Genomic DNA, 15,660 nt, shown 5'->3' on the forward strand with positions numbered 1-15,660 from the left:
TCCGCACTTACATTAAACTGCTTTGTCTGTCAGTTTAAGATTAGATACTCATGTTAGGAGACATAACCATTTGTAAACTGTTCTTCATGATCACTTTCCCCCCTATTGTGTCATGTTGTGTGCTAGTTAACTGACAATCTTAAGTTGTTATGTTGGGAAATGTACCAATAGCCTGCAAAATGTTCTTCCCTGATTATATCTCTGCATAGAAATTACAGTATATTCAGTCAACAGGACTGTGGGCTAGGATAGTGATAATGCTTATGTTATGCATGCATGCACACCTACACATTCATCAACACACTTACAACATTTTTATGTGTTGTATAATGAAGAAATAATCATACAATATTGTAATAAAATACATAAAGGTCTTTCTTATCTGAATTAACACATGTTAAAGATATATGCTTTGATGGTTGCAAACTGAACGGCGGGCAATGAGATCCTTAGCAATGATGGGAGATGACACAAATTACATTGTTTCAGTTTAATCAGCTAATTCACTACACACAGAGAAACATCAGACCAATGTAATGTGAAATAAAAAACAAGAAACTTCAATGAAATGTCAAGGCCAGTGTTTTATCCATGGTACAACTTTTCAACAGCCCTCTTTGGATCACAGAGCTGTAATTCATATAACTGTGAACCCATTGTTGCTGCAGGCCACTGTCTGGGTATGAACTACACAAACAACGCCAGTCAGGGAGTGAGTCAGTCATTTTCTCTCCCTCTTGCTCTCACACACTCACAGCTGAATGGTATATCGAAACTGACATAGAAGCTTTTCATAACTTACATTCCACATGGGAGAGGATAGTGGGGGGAGGTGCACAAAAGAGAGGGTTCCCAGTCTGATACGGCAAAAAGAAAAAAAGGCTCAAAATAAATCTGCCCACACATTTGAGGTTACATAGGACCATAACTAATGAGTCTTTGAAATGTAATCACATTGAAAAAATATTGAATATCTTAAGTTAATATCTTGGGTTAGGTTTGGTTTGTGTTTCACATAAAATGTGACAATGTGTCAGAGTATGCAGAATATCCTACTGAGTTCCTCATCGTGCAACTCATTTTAAGAAATACTTAAGAAATGTTTTCCATTCACCATGTTGCTGGGTTTTGATATTTATGTTAATAATAAGGATAATTATATGGTTTCTCTTAATCAAATTGTTGCTTTATTCGTACATTTAGCCTATACTATTCATCGCTACATACAACTAATTGGCCCATTTGAAAACCAGGTTAAAATAACATGTTACTGACTTAAATACAGGCCTTAGGACCATCAGTATTCCTCTTCTTCATCCTCTTCTCCCATGCTGTCAGTGCCGACCTCTTCATAATCCTTCTCCAGGGCAGCCATATCTTCTCTGGCCTCGGAGAACTCTCCCTCCTCCATGCCCTCCCCAACATACCAGTGGACAAAGGCTCTTTTGGCGTACATGAGGTCAAACTTGTGGTCGAGACGGGCCCAGGCCTCAGCGATGGCTGTGGTGTTGCTCAGCATGCACACAGCCCTCTGCACCTTGGCCAGGTCTCCACCGGGGACCACTGTTGGAGGCTGATAGTTGATGCCCACCTTGAAGCCTGTGGGGCACCAGTCCACAAACTGGATAGCGCCTTTGCTCTTGATGGCAGCAATGGCTGTGTTGACATCTTTGGGCACCACATCACCGCGATACAGCAGACAGCAGGCCATGTATTTACCATGACGAGGATCACACTTCACCATCTGATTGGCTGGCTCAAAGCAAGAGTTTGTGATCTCAGCAACGGACAGCTGCTCATGGTAGGCTTTCTCTGCGGAGATGACTGGAGCATAGGTGGCCAGAGGGAAGTGGATACGAGGGTAGGGCACCAAGTTGGTCTGGAACTCTGTGAGGTCGACATTCAGGGCTCCATCGAAGCGAAGCGAGGCTGTGATTGAAGACACAATCTGGCTGATGAGCCTGTTCAGGTTGGTGTACGACGGGCGTTCAATATCTAGGTTTCTGCGGCAGATGTCGTAGATGGCCTCATTGTCCACCATAAAAGCACAGTCGGAGTGCTCCAGGGTGGTGTGGGTGGTCAGGATGGAGTTGTAAGGCTCAACCACAGCTGTGGAGACACGGGGGGCCGGGTAGATGGCAAACTCAAGCTTAGACTTTTTACCATAATCAACAGAGAGTCTCTCCATGAGCAGGGACGTGAAACCAGAGCCTGTGCCTCCACCAAAGGAGTGAAAGACCAGAAATCCCTGCAGGCCAGTGCACTGATCAGCCTGTAAAAGTAGGAATGCATCAAGAAATACATAAATCACTTAGCAAAAAAACGTTTAATATATCAGAAAAGTAACACCACATTCCCTCACCATTTTACGAGTCCTGTCCAGAACCATATCAATGATCTCCTTGCCGATGCTGTAATGTCCTCGGGCGTAGTTGTTGGCAGCATCTTCCTTTCCTGTAATCAGCTGCTCAGGGTGGAACAGCTGACGGTAGGTTCCTGTACGCACCTCATCTGGAGATACAAATTAGCCAAACAAATGATTGAATACACAACTAAGAGCTCAACAGTAAAATGTTCCTACAAAAGCAAGTCAAAATATTTTATCTGGTAATAAAGAGATGATTATCATTGGTATAAATGTAGACATTTTAAAAATGAATATCAACACAGTTGCATCATATGCTTAAAAACGTTGGTACATCAATAGTAAAACTACATAAATAAATGGAAACATCCAATCTGTTTAATATCATTAGCTTTATAACCAGCACTTACCGATGACAGTGGGTTCCAGGTCGACAAAGATGGCTCTGGGAACATGCTTTCCTGCCCCTGTCTCACTGAAGAAGGTGTTGAAGCAGACGTCTCCTTTTCCAGTGATCCTGCCACTGGACATCTGTCCGTCAGGCTGCAGCCCATGCTCCAGACAGTACAGCTCCCAGCAGGCATTGCCAATCTGAGCTCCAGCTTGGCCCACATGAATAGAGATACATTCACGCTGCAGAGAAAATGCAACATTGTTTATTTTTTACATCTGTTAACTTTCTACATTTCTGCAACATATATTCAACTGCCTGAGTCCAAGTATCAAATTATATAATTTACACCACTCTGTCTGTCATGGACTGATCCAAATTAAAAGCATTTTCTTATCTTTCACTCATACAATTATTGCAAAAATGCAGAAAATGTAACAATTGTTAATAGATACAAAAACAAGCACTAGCGGAAAGTTTGAAAGTTAATCACATTTTACCATAGTTTCTGTTTCTTCTCCAAAGTCCAGGTATCGGTAAGAAGATGTGGAAAGAGCATTTATTCTCTGCCCTTTTATACTTTCAGCTTAAGGTGAACAGTGATTTGATCTCTGCTGTAATGGGAGAACCCACTGATGAGAGGATAAGATCATCTGCTTGACAAACAAACACACAAAGCAAAAGGAGGTCACCACCCTACTCATTGTGTGCGTTTGTGAGTACTGGTGTGTACCTTTTATTTCAGAAAACAGAAGCAAACCCCATACAAGGGGAAAGGTGACCTGGTGTAGTTTCACTTGGTAGTTTCTCATATATGACTCAATGAAGTAGCTTATCACAGGATAACAAACATTCCTATTGCAATGAGGTTGGTTTTTGGTAAAAAAAAAAAAACTGTTAGGGGTTAGGGTTATCTCTATTGTCTGAGAAATATCAATTTGTTTAAGTGTGTCACATTCATTTTGCAGTATACCCTATGTTGCGCTATGTTGTAATTTTTGTAATTGAAGGGCATTTACTTACTATAACTAACTTTTTCAATTTCGCATTGTCATATCAAATGACTTGTATGCATCAATAAGTGAACACTGATTGCTAAATGCATGCATTTAACAGAGAATGAGCATATATTAGACCGAGATTTTTAAATAGATCATATCATACTTTTTCTTCTGAAGGTTTGTGTGGATTCTCAAAATAAAAGCATGCAGAAAATACAAGATAAGACTTTATGGTAACATGTATTTGTAATTCCTCTTAAATGTAAAGTTGATTATCATTCGACATATCAGTTCCTACAATCTTTTCCTAAGTTGAAATGAACTGATAGTATTTATTAAGCAGTACATTAACATTAGACCTCCTCCTCCTTCCCTAATTCGTGTAACCCCTTGGGAGAGTAACTGAATACAAGTGAACCAGCTTGTAAGGCGTCAGCTGACTAAGTAGAGTAAAACACATCTGCCTGCCAGATTGGTTAGACCAGGGGTTCCCAACCTTTATTGTGCCAACGACCGGCAGATACATTTAAAAAAAATCGCGGACCGGTTGTCAATTTTAACTGATTTTAATATTTACTCACCAGCAGGTAGCAACAGAGGCTAATTGTATGTAACAGCCTGAACAAATACTAGAACAATATGCATCCACAACATATTAATAACGTTTAAAAAAGAACCAGTGTCGTTTTTCGGAAAAACGGAAAACCAAAAAACCGACGTTATTCAATTTTTAAACCAAAACGGGAAAACAGATAAATCAACGTTTTGGTTTTATTTGTATGATTTACGGATAATCCAGTGATGGGAAAACGAGGAGAAGGCGCATTATGAAGGAGGTGTGCGTGTGCGTGTGTGTGACACTGGCATTTGTTTTCAGAAGATATTGTAGGAGCCATATGTTAAAATGTATAGTCTGATATTTTTGAATATTATTATCCTTTGTTGTTAGTGGTATTATATAATTTATTGGAACCAGCCGTGTGAAATTAAGGGCATAGACGACCGCAGCTGTTCGTGATTACGAGACGTTATAGCCGACGGCAGCTGTTGATTGGCGTGTGTGAGAAGGAGAAAGAAGCACGGATCGTTTTTTGAACTGAGAGAATATGTGTTTGTATTTGATACCTTTTTGTGTAAGTAAAAAACAAACTATCCTGAGACGTTTTTGTCCGAGTCAAGCTTATTTGCTATCTGTGAGCCGAATTTTGGATTACTGGAACTACATTTTGGCTCCCCGTCGGGTAATTGAACCCCGGTCTCCCGCGTGACAGGCGGGGATACTGACCACTATACTAACGAGGAACCTCACTTAACGATCAGCTGCTACAAGGACCTGACCTCACAAACTCCCTTGTTGGTGTCCTTTTGAGGTTCAGAGAAGAGCCTATTGCTTTGATGGCCGACATTGAGGCGATGTTCTACCAGGTCAAAGTCCCTGACCAAGATGCTGATCTTCTGCGTTTTCTATGGTGGCAGGATGGTGATCTGAACAAACCGATGGAAGACTACCGAATGACAGTGCACCTGTTCGGCGCTACCTCGTCTCCCAGCTGTGCATCATATGCACTAAGAAGAACAGCACAGGATGGAGGAAGCAAAACAACACCCGAGGTGGTGGAAACGGTTCTCAGAAACTTTTATGTGGATGACTGTTTAAAGTCTATGGATTCAGAAGATCATGCTGTTGCTTTGGCCAGGGACCTCAGACATCTGTGCGCCAGTGGAGGTTTCAGGCTTACAAAGTGGGTCAGCAACAGTAGGGCCGTCTTGTCGTCCATCCCTAAAGAAGACAGAACAATGGAAGTCAAAGATCTTGACCTGAACCATAAGCAGCTTCCTATGGAAAGAGCCCTTGGTACTCAGTGGTGCACTGAATCAGACACCTTCAGGTTCAAAGTGCAACCACAGGACAAACCAGCTACAACACGAGGAATCCTGTCCATCGTTAGCTCCATCTACGACCCCCTCGGGTTCCTGGCCCCATTGGTACTGCCAGCGAAGTTCCTTCTGAGAGACCTTTGCAGGGAAAAGAGAGGTTGGGATGAGAAGATAGACAGTGGGCAGGCCCAGAAATGGATGAAGTGGTTGGCCGACCTTGAACAGCTGTCAAATTTTTATGTGCAGAGATGCGTCAAACCGGCAGAGGTTGAACCCATGAAGATGGCACAGCTCCACCACTTTTCCGATGCCAGCATGGATGCATATGGAACAGCTACCTATATCGTGCAGACAAACAACCAAGGCAAAATAAAGGTTTCCTTGCTGATCGGAAAGTCCAGAGTCGCTACACTGAAACACATCACCATTCCGAGAATGGAGTTGACAGCAGCAGTCGTCGCCGTCAAGGTCGACAAGATGCTAAGAAGAGAGCTTCAGGTTAAGCTGGAGCAATCTATCTTCTGGACAGACATATATTGAGAACGAAACATCTCGCTTCAAAACTTTTGTCGCAAACAGGATCTCAATCATTCGTGAGGCTACTACACCAAGCCAAACACCTCTGTGAACCCTGCGGATCAAGCTTCAAGAGGTCTGAAAGTTGAGAGTTTTATCCAAAGTGAGAACTGGATACAAGGCCCACGTTTCCTGTGGAGAAATGAAAGTGAGTGGCCAGAAAGACCAGATCTGTCAAGCAATGTACATGTTTCTCCTTGGTGTGGTCCACTTCTGGCGCTCTTGTAGGAGAGGTAGGTATTCCAGTGTCCATCTTAACCAGAACAGGTCAGCCAGATATTGTGATTGTTTCCATCTGCGTCGTGAATACACATCCTCCTTCCTGAACACCCCTGGGGGCACGCTTGATTTAGACTTGAGTAACAACAAGTGGTTTGGTGTGAGTGCCTCAAGGTCATTGGGGTCATCCGAAATCTTTGTGATGGGGCGATCATTGATAATGGACTCCACCTCACATAGCACGGTCTGAAGGCCCTCATCATCCATGGCTTGCTGTTTGAGCACTGAATTAATAATTTTCCTAACAGTGCGTATTTGTCTTTCCCACACTCCTCCGTGGTGGGAAGCACCTGGGGGATTGAAGATCCACTTGGTATCAAGGGAGTAAGCCACCTCGATATGCACTGCTCTGATTGCCAGACAAGTGAAGATCACGCCATACCGTTTCACCAGGCTGCGTTCCCGCTTAATTTCAAAGGGTCCGAAGTAATCTACTCCGACGTTGGTAAAGGGGGGTTCATCTGGCAATACACGATCTTTGGGCAGGTCGGCCATTTTCTGCTGTCCAGCCTTGGCATGTAGTCTCCTGCACACTGTACAATCAGTTATGATCCTTCTTACTGCTGCGTTAGCCTTTGGAATCCAGTACTTCTGCCTTAACTTTGAGAGTGTATGATTCCTGCCTCCATTCGCATTTGTTTCAGAAGATATTATGATAGGTCACCCGGATGTGAGAGGACGCTGGCGTCGTTTGCTCGCCGCTTCTCTGTCTGGATTTTTTTTTACTCTTTTCTACTCTTTCCTCAACATGTCTTAGCAGCTTTTTGGCCGAACAGTCCGGTTAAGATCTATGTCAATCTTCCACTGCCTGGATCACTGAGATGTGTGAAAGTGTCCGTGTTTTCCTACCTGAAAACACCGGCTCCGTTTCGCCGCTCCACCTGCTCCCCTTCTGATCCTCCCGGCTTCACCTGCCTAGCTCCTCCAACGCTGCCTCCACCCCATTCCCGGACTTTTCAAAACGTGTCCTGCCTTTGACTGGCCTGGACTCCTCTTCCGTGGACTACCTGGAGCTAGCTGCCTGCATCTCTGCAGTCATCAAGCTGCAGGTCAGGATACCCGCTAGCTGCTAATGCTAGCGGCTGCCCGGCTCACCTGTCCACTCAACGCTCCGTCTCTCCTCTGCCTGGCATGGCCATGGCATTGAGGTACTCCGCTGCGAGACTTCTACAACTCAACAACCATTCCACACCGTTATGCATCTCTGCCATCAAAAACCACGAACTTCTAAAACGAACCAGATACATCCATAGATAGAGGCTCCGGTCGCAAGTTTGTTTACTTTCACACAGGTCGCTCCATCCCCGTACTCTGGTCAGCTGAGCGCACACCCACCTTTCGACTAAGTCATCACAACAATACAGACGTGCGCGCCCCCTGTCTGCAAGCCCTGGCAATGACACCTGAGTCAATCCTCACCACACAAAGCAATATGAAGCTCACTCTGTTTAATACCCGGTCCCTCAACAATAAAAACCACATTCTCAACTAATTCATTCTGGACAATAAACTGGACTTTCTCTGTCTGACAGAAACCTGGCAACAACCTCTGGATTATCTCTCACTCAACCTCACTACACCCAATGGATACTCATATATAAATAAGCCACGCTCGGTGGGCCGAGGTGGTGGAATTGCCGTAATACACCGACAGGACATTAAAACCAGCCTCATCCCCATCTCATCTGCTCCTTCATTTGAACACCTGGCTTTTAAACTCTCTGGTCACACACAGTCAGTCCTGGCAGTTGTCTACCGCCCTCCCAAACCAAACCCATCATTCCTCTCTGATTTCTCTGAATTTCTGACCCAGCTCTGTTCTTTCTCCACCTCAGTCCTCCTACTTGGTGATTTCAACATCCACATGGACTCCACTGACTCTACAATAACTACAGACTTCACGGACATGCTTAACTGCTTCAACCTCACTCAACATGTCAACTTTCCGACCCATAACCGTGGCCACATTCTGGATCTTGTTTGCTCGAATAAACCTTCACCATCTGTCTGGCTCAGACCTCTTCCTCTACGACGACTTAGCCATCACCATGACCATCAACATTCCCACCCCACCACCAAAGCAAAAACGCAAAATCAACTTCCGTAAATTAAGCTGTGTTTCAGCTACCTCGCTCTCATCCTCCCTCTCTGAAAAAATATCCACCACTCCCTTTGTGGACCTCCATAGCCCCTCTGATCTCACTGACTACTACAACAACATTCTGTCCTCCTGCCTTGACCAACTTGCACCCATAAAAACCAAAACAGTTTCCTTCACCCACTCTGCTCCCTGGTTCACCCCTAAACTCCGTCTGATGAAAACCTGTGCCCGGCAACTTGAAAGACTCCGTAATAAAACAGGTCTCACAATTCATTCTCAAACCTACAAAGACCACCTACAGCAATATAAAGATGCCCTCTCCCATGCCCGCACCACCTACTACTCTCAGTTAATCCACTCTGGCTCCGGAAACCCCAAAACACTCTTCTCCACAATAAACAAACTCCTCAGCCCCCTGGACACGACCACTCAGTCATTCACAGTAGACAAATGCAGCTCTTTTCTCACATTCTTTCAAAGCAAAATAGACAACATTTACAGCAGCTTAACCACTACCACACCAGCTCTCCCTCAAGCCACCTGCCCCCCCTTATCCTGCCAACCCCTGTCCAAGTTCTCCCCTGTCTCCCCTACTGACCTCTCTGATCTCCTCACAGGAATGAAAACTGCCACCTGCACCCTGGACCCCATTCCCTCCAGCTTTGTTAAGGCCTGCATTCCTACTCTCTCTTCACTCATCACTACAGCAATCAACTCCTCCCTGTCTTCTGGCACCATCCCACCGTCCCTCAAAATAGCTGCTATCACCCCTATTCTGAAAAAACCCGGACTAAACCCTGACAACCCTAATAACTTCAGACCAATCTCGAACCTACCCTTTCTGTCAAAAGTTCTGGAACGCGCTGTAGCATCACAACTTAAGCATCATCTTTCTGCTAATAACCTCTATGAAACTTTTCAATCCGGATTCCGCTCAAACCACAGTACCGAAACCGCACTCCTCAAAATTACAAATGACCTTCTCCTCTCCTCCGATGCTGGTAACCTCAACATCCTCATCCTCCTTGACCTCAGTGCTGCCTTCGACACCATCAATCACTCCATCCTCCTCACCCGTCTTGAAACCACCTTCAACATCACAGGCACTGCCCTCTCTTGGTTCACTTCATACCTCTCTGACAGAAACCAGTTCATCTACATCAATAACTGCAAATCCCCCACCGCTCCTCTCCCCCAAGGTGTCCCTCAAGGTTCAGTTCTCAGCCCCCTCCTCTTCATCCTTTACCTGCTTCCCCTTGGTCACATAATCCGCCGTCATGGACTTCAATTCCACTGCTTTGCCGACGACATCCAGCTTCTCATCTCCACCAAGTCCATCTCCACTGCTACCCACTCCATTCTGACAAACTGCATCACTGAAATAAAATCCTGGCTCCAACTTAACTTCCTGAAACTCAACTGCGATAAATCTAAAATAATAATCATTGGACAAAACAAGCTCACCACACCTATCCATAACTTCACCCTCAACATAGACGGCTTCCCAGTTCAAACCTCCCCTCACATCCGGAACCTAGGCATCATATTTGACCAAACCCTCTCCTACAACAAATACATCAAACAGATCACAAAGACAGCCTTCTTCCACCTCAAAAACATCGCCCGTCTACGTCCATCCCTCTCTCCCACTGCTGCCGAAACCCTCATCCACGCCTTCATCACCTCCCGTCTGGACTATTGCAACAGCCTCCTCTACGGTTCACCTGCAAAAATCCTCAAAAAACGTCAATACATCCAGAACTCCGCCGCCCGTCTACTCACCCACACCCGAATCCGTGAACACATTACACCCATCCTCATCAAGCTCCACTGGCTCCCCATCCCCCAGAGAATTCAGTACAAGATCCTCCTGATGACATACAAAGCCCTCCATAACCTGGCCCCATCCTACCTGACTGACCTCCTCCACAGACACACTCCCACTCGCTCCCTCCGCTCTGCTACTGCCAACCTCCTGTCCCTCCCCACCCGGACCAACCTCAAGTCCTGGGGCGCCAGAGCCTTCTCCGTTGCTGCACCCACCCTCTGGAACTCACTACCCCAATCCATCAGAGATTCTTCCTCCCTCACAGCATTCAAAACATCACTCAAAACCCACCTGTTCAACACTGCATTCAACCACTGACCACCCCCTCCCCCCCCCTATTTTCTGTTCTGTTCTCTTTTTGTATTTCTTTGTTATCTCTTTTTTTTCTTTTTTTCTTTTTTTTCTCGTCTTTTTTTCGCCTCTTAATTCTCTGTCAAAGCGTCTTTGAGTTTCATGAAAAGCGCTATAAAAGTCCCATGTATTATTATTATTATTATTATTATAGTGACGTTCGTTCCGGTGCACGTCCGACAGCAATTAGCACTACATCGAGATTAAGATTAAACTAATTTATTTTGGGAACACCCGCATATAGGCTACCTATGGAGTTAGCCAGATGTGTGTAAATTACTGTTCATGGTCATTTGAAAACAAATGCCGGTGTCAGACAGACACAAACACAGAGCTGAGCAGAGCACACACACATCATGCGCCTTGGTGACTGGACATCTCCTTCATAAAACTAATAAAAGGGGGAGTAATCGGGCAGTTCGATGTGTGTAGAGATGTGTGTAGAGATGTGTGTGGTTAACACGTAGCAGCCTGCAGTCACTCGCTGTTCTAATGAAGGTAAACACAGCGAAGGCAGTGCGTAAAAAGGCACAGCTCTCGGCGCGCTGGTGCTGCACTTCTCAGAGGCGGAGTTACACCTCCCGCTGCCTCCTGGTGCTGCAGCCATTTCATGAAGTGAAGGAGGTTTTCCTTCTATAAAACAGCTGCGGGCAGGCAGCAGATACCGTGAGAGTCCCGGACATGAATTCATAGTTCAAGGCAGACTGGTTTACTCTCCTGTTTTGCCAATCCGGTGCTTAAACAAAGGCAAGGCAAGACAAGTTTATTTATATAGCACTTTTCAACACAAGGCAATTCAAAGTGCTTTACAAAAATGGCATTTAAAATCAGTCATTAAAACGAAAAGCTAATCAAATAAACATATAGCTCTACACCCCTGGCCGACATGTCCTTAAAATGAAGTCCGAGTTTGAAATATATCTCAAATAATGTATGCACTGCCATTTCCCCACATAAACATAACAGTCTGCAATTAAACGGTTGTCTCCTGTGCGCTCCTCTTCCTACTTGGCGCACCGGTAACTTTCTCGTGCGCACAAGAGGCTGAGACCATGCTGAGCCGCCGAATCCCTCGGAACATCATAAAAGCCATTTTCAACGGTTATCTGGTGAAAGATTAACTAGGCTACTGAAATAATATGACTGTATAGGTGTGAACATTAAACAGTTTTAAAAAAAAATATTATGATAAAATATTTTTATATATTTATAATTCTGCAAATATTACGATAAACTCACAGCTATTTCGCGGCCCGGCAGTAACACCTCCGCGGCCCGGTACCGGTTTGCGGACCGGGGGTTGGGAACCCCTGGGTTAGACTATGCAACATACAATTCAACCACATAAAGAGTGTATCAATAAGATGAAAAAGGCACAACATCATGGTTATTTTAACATTTTTCACTCACTACATTCATACCCATTAGGTTGTATAGTTCACTTGTTCAGAATTCTACCGTGAGTTTCAGTTGGCAGGAGACAACCTAATTTATTATACAATGGTATGGCTCAAAGGCAGAACGCTCTGTTATGTTTGAAACAAGTCCAACCACTTCGAAACGAACAGGCATCAGCACTAATATGGGAACTTTGATTTAGTATGCTACTGTTTTAAGATTCAACACTTTGTCATTCTATGGCTGCTTTGTTCAACAAAGTTAAATGGACTTCCTCCTTGCTCATTTTTCACTGCATGCAGAGTTATTTTCACTAAAGAAAAGGTTTGATACCACTCAAAAGTGAAAAGTAATTTTTTTTTAAAAAACTGACTGATTTTATGCTAAGTATTACACCACAGCGGCAACCAAAGCCGCTGTCAGATTAGTTAGATTAGTAACATAAAACTCACAAAGCACATCAAAAGTCAAAGTAAACTTTAATGTCAATCTTTCAGTTTGTGTGTAGACAGAGAGATCGAATGCCGTTTCCCACAACACATGTGGTGCAAATGACAATTATATGTCAAATTAAAAGAGTTTGGTTCCACATAAGTGTCCAGGAAAACTGTATACATGCAGTGTTTTAGGTCTGGTTTATTTTGTGTCAGCTGAAGTATTGTTGAATATCACCACTAAATAACACACGTTGGCTCTCCTTAGGTGTTGCCCGAATCAAATAGCTTTGTCCCACCTCCATTGTTTGAGGGTATAAATCCCAAACAACGCCTCACAATAAAGTATCTTTACTAATTGTATCCTAATATTAATAGTGCTGGCAAGAAGGAAGAAGGTCCACAGTAGATCAACATTAAAATGAAGATTTCATTTGCATATTTTGAGATCAGGATAAATGAATATGTTGAACAAACTGTTTCAATATTTGCTTTGAGTGAGACACATATGAGAATCTTACGATCCCAATTCACACAGAAAGCATTTGAATGTAAACATGAGGGACAGTAAGTATAAAAACACTTTGCAGGTTCTTCTGTTGTGGTGAAAAAATATAACTTCAAGATCTCACATGAACTGCCTGATCAGTTTTTCAACTTCATTGACTCCCGGTGAAGCAACTACGACCTCTAGCTTTCACATGGTGACAGTGACAGCAGTAAAATGGCAGTCTGAAGGGTTGCTGTAGCAGATCTGTTGGCAGGATGTTTGTACCACCCACAAGATAAGTGACTGAGGGCGTGACCCTTAAGTACACACGTTTCCAGACGAGCAAGTTGAATTAGATGGAAAAGGCGGGAAAGGAATTCCTGAACACCAAAAGGGAAACAACAAACATCTGATTAAGTAATGTTTTTGCAAATAAAGGGCATTGAAATACTGGCATAAGCGTTAAATGCAAAAAATAAATGTGGTGTTCCCTACACACGATTTAGATTTTTTTTTTTAAATAGGCAAAATATACTTTAAAGGGGAACTATCATGCAAAATGCACCTTTTTTTATGTCTTTTAGAGACACAGCAAGCGCATTACGTGGCATCTGCAGGCAGTGGCAAGTACTTCCGGCATCTGCCACAGAGGCCACTACTCCGTGGCATCTGTGGCAAAGCACTTCCGGCATATGCCACAGATGCCACAGATGCCACAACTTGCCGAGGCATCTGCCGCTGCTGAACGGGAGTTGCCACAAGATGCCAGAGTAAGAGAAAGTTTACGGTAGCTGCCACTCGCCTTCCGTGGCAAATGCTGCTATTTAAACCCGTATTTGCAGATGCCACTACTCCGTGGCATCAGATGCCACTACTTGCTTGCTAATATTTCGTAATCTTAAATGCAGTTTCTAAAGCTTAGAAACTTAATTTTTGTTTCACTCATTCAGGTCCAAGGTGCAACTATTGTGTGCTGATTTAAAAGCCTATCCTAGGGCTACCTCTTGCAGCACCATCTCTACAGGTACATTAGCTGAACTGTAATACATGGCAGGCTGTTAGAGGCTTTACATATTGCAGCTATTATGATAATTCTGTTCAGTTAGGAAAAAACAGACACTTTCTTTATGTATAAAATACATAATACATGGCAAGGGGAGACGGATGAGGATGACTCACCATACGAGCTCTTCACCTTTGCATTTGAGCAAAGAAAGGACTACGAAACGTTCTGTCAAGAACTACTTACACTCAAGCATTACAAATTGTTCGCCAGTTTCGAAACCCAATGAAAGGGTTGGATAAAAAAACATGAATTGTATCTTGCTTTTTTACTATACTGTCATGATTGTCTTAACGGAATAACATGGTTTGTTTAGATTCATTGATATCATTATCAAATAAGAATCATCTGAACCATTTAAATAAAAATGTTCAACCAGAATTAAAATATTAAACAACAAAACAGATACAATGACATTAATCTGTTTATTAACAACGAAAATACAAGCTGTAGAAACTCCCCTCCAGAAGCGACAATTGCCAAGGGCTTGCGTTGCAACCAAGCGGCAAACTCTGTTACGGACTCAGACACTTAGGATGTAGGACCCAATTGCAAGACCCGGGAGACAGAGGTAAAGTATTTGTAAGATACTTTATTTTCCAAAACAGCATTGAACAACAAAAAAGGTAACTATCAAATCTCTAGCCGAGATGACAAAAATAGAGAACAAAAAATTAAAGCGCTCACGTAGTGAGGAATCAAACTTTTCAAGAGTACAATACGCATAGACCTGAACATGACAAGAGACAAAAACGAACTGACACTGAGGCCCAATCCCAAACCACTGCCTCGACCCTACCCCTCCGTGACGGAGTGAACTCCGTCTGTTGCCACACTCGCAGCTCAACGAGGCTCCCTCCTGTCAGATGGAGGGAGTAAATACAGCAGCAAGCTTTGGGACAAACTCCCCTCTCTCCGGCAGAAACAGGAAATGCCGGTTTCAAATCAGCATCTCTTAGAAAAAAAGTTTAAATGAATAACTCAAATAAAACTCCAAACATCTTTCATTGTGTTTCAAAGCTCTTTTAGTTTTAAACCTGATGTTTATAAGCTTCTTAGTTTTTGCAACGGTCTGTAAATATACACAACTTTATAATAAAATGCACATGTTTACCTTTTTCTAGACTAAACACAGGTATGATCCTATGTTAAAAACATATGAGGTTATCATGAGGTTGTTAACATGGTAGTTTATCAGTGGATGTTTGCTGGAACTACTTTTTAACAGCTTGTTTCCCGACGGACACACACAGCGTGACTCCGGTCAGGTAGAGACCGGTCTCAAGTCAGCATCGCTGCAGACTCGCTGTTTGAGGGCTTGATAGCCCACTCCCCCTCCACACCGCTCCACACTCGTTGCTTTGGAACAGCCTTTAATATGGCGGACCCTCCGCGTGAACGCGCAAACTGAGGGGTAGGGTGTAGGGGTAGGGTGTAGGGGGCGGTTTGGGAATGGGCCTGAACACTGGGAGACAGGGGAATTTAGGCCCATTCCCAAACCGCCC

At 43.7% G+C, this 15,660-nt stretch overlaps 1 protein-coding gene and 1 non-coding gene across 2 annotated transcripts; both read right to left on the reverse strand.

The window, feature by feature from the left end:
• Nucleotides 1-564: 564 nt before the first annotated feature.
• LOC117538346 (tubulin alpha chain-like) lies at nucleotides 565-3,393 on the reverse strand. The gene is made up of 4 exons (XM_034203956.1): nucleotides 3,257-3,393; nucleotides 2,776-2,998; nucleotides 2,363-2,511; nucleotides 565-2,272 (listed from the first exon to the last, which is right to left on the reverse strand). Exons 1-4 carry the CDS (start codon nucleotides 3,257-3,259, stop codon nucleotides 1,298-1,300), a joined length of 1,350 nt encoding a protein of 449 aa, XP_034059847.1. The 5' UTR covers nucleotides 3,260-3,393; the 3' UTR covers nucleotides 565-1,297.
• Nucleotides 3,394-4,987: 1,594 nt separating this feature from the next.
• Nucleotides 4,988-5,059, reverse strand: trnad-guc. The gene has a single exon. It is a non-coding gene; the product is annotated as a tRNA-Asp (tRNA).
• Nucleotides 5,060-15,660: the final 10,601 nt, after the last annotated feature.

The sequence above is a fragment of the Gymnodraco acuticeps genome, unplaced genomic scaffold, assembly GCF_902827175.1.
Source record: "Gymnodraco acuticeps unplaced genomic scaffold, fGymAcu1.1, whole genome shotgun sequence".
Classification (NCBI taxonomy): domain Eukaryota; kingdom Metazoa; phylum Chordata; class Actinopteri; order Perciformes; family Bathydraconidae; genus Gymnodraco; species Gymnodraco acuticeps.

Bases quoted from the DNA above. Each gene is read 5' to 3' on its own strand.
- LOC117538346 (XM_034203956.1), bottom strand. The intron at 2,512-2,775 runs GTAAGTGCTGGT...TTGTATCTCCAG, and splicing joins CCTGGAACCCACTGTCATCG to ATGAGGTGCGTACAGGAACC. The intron at 2,273-2,362 runs GTGAGGGAATGT...CTACTTTTACAG, and splicing joins TGGACAGGACTCGTAAAATG to GCTGATCAGTGCACTGGCCT.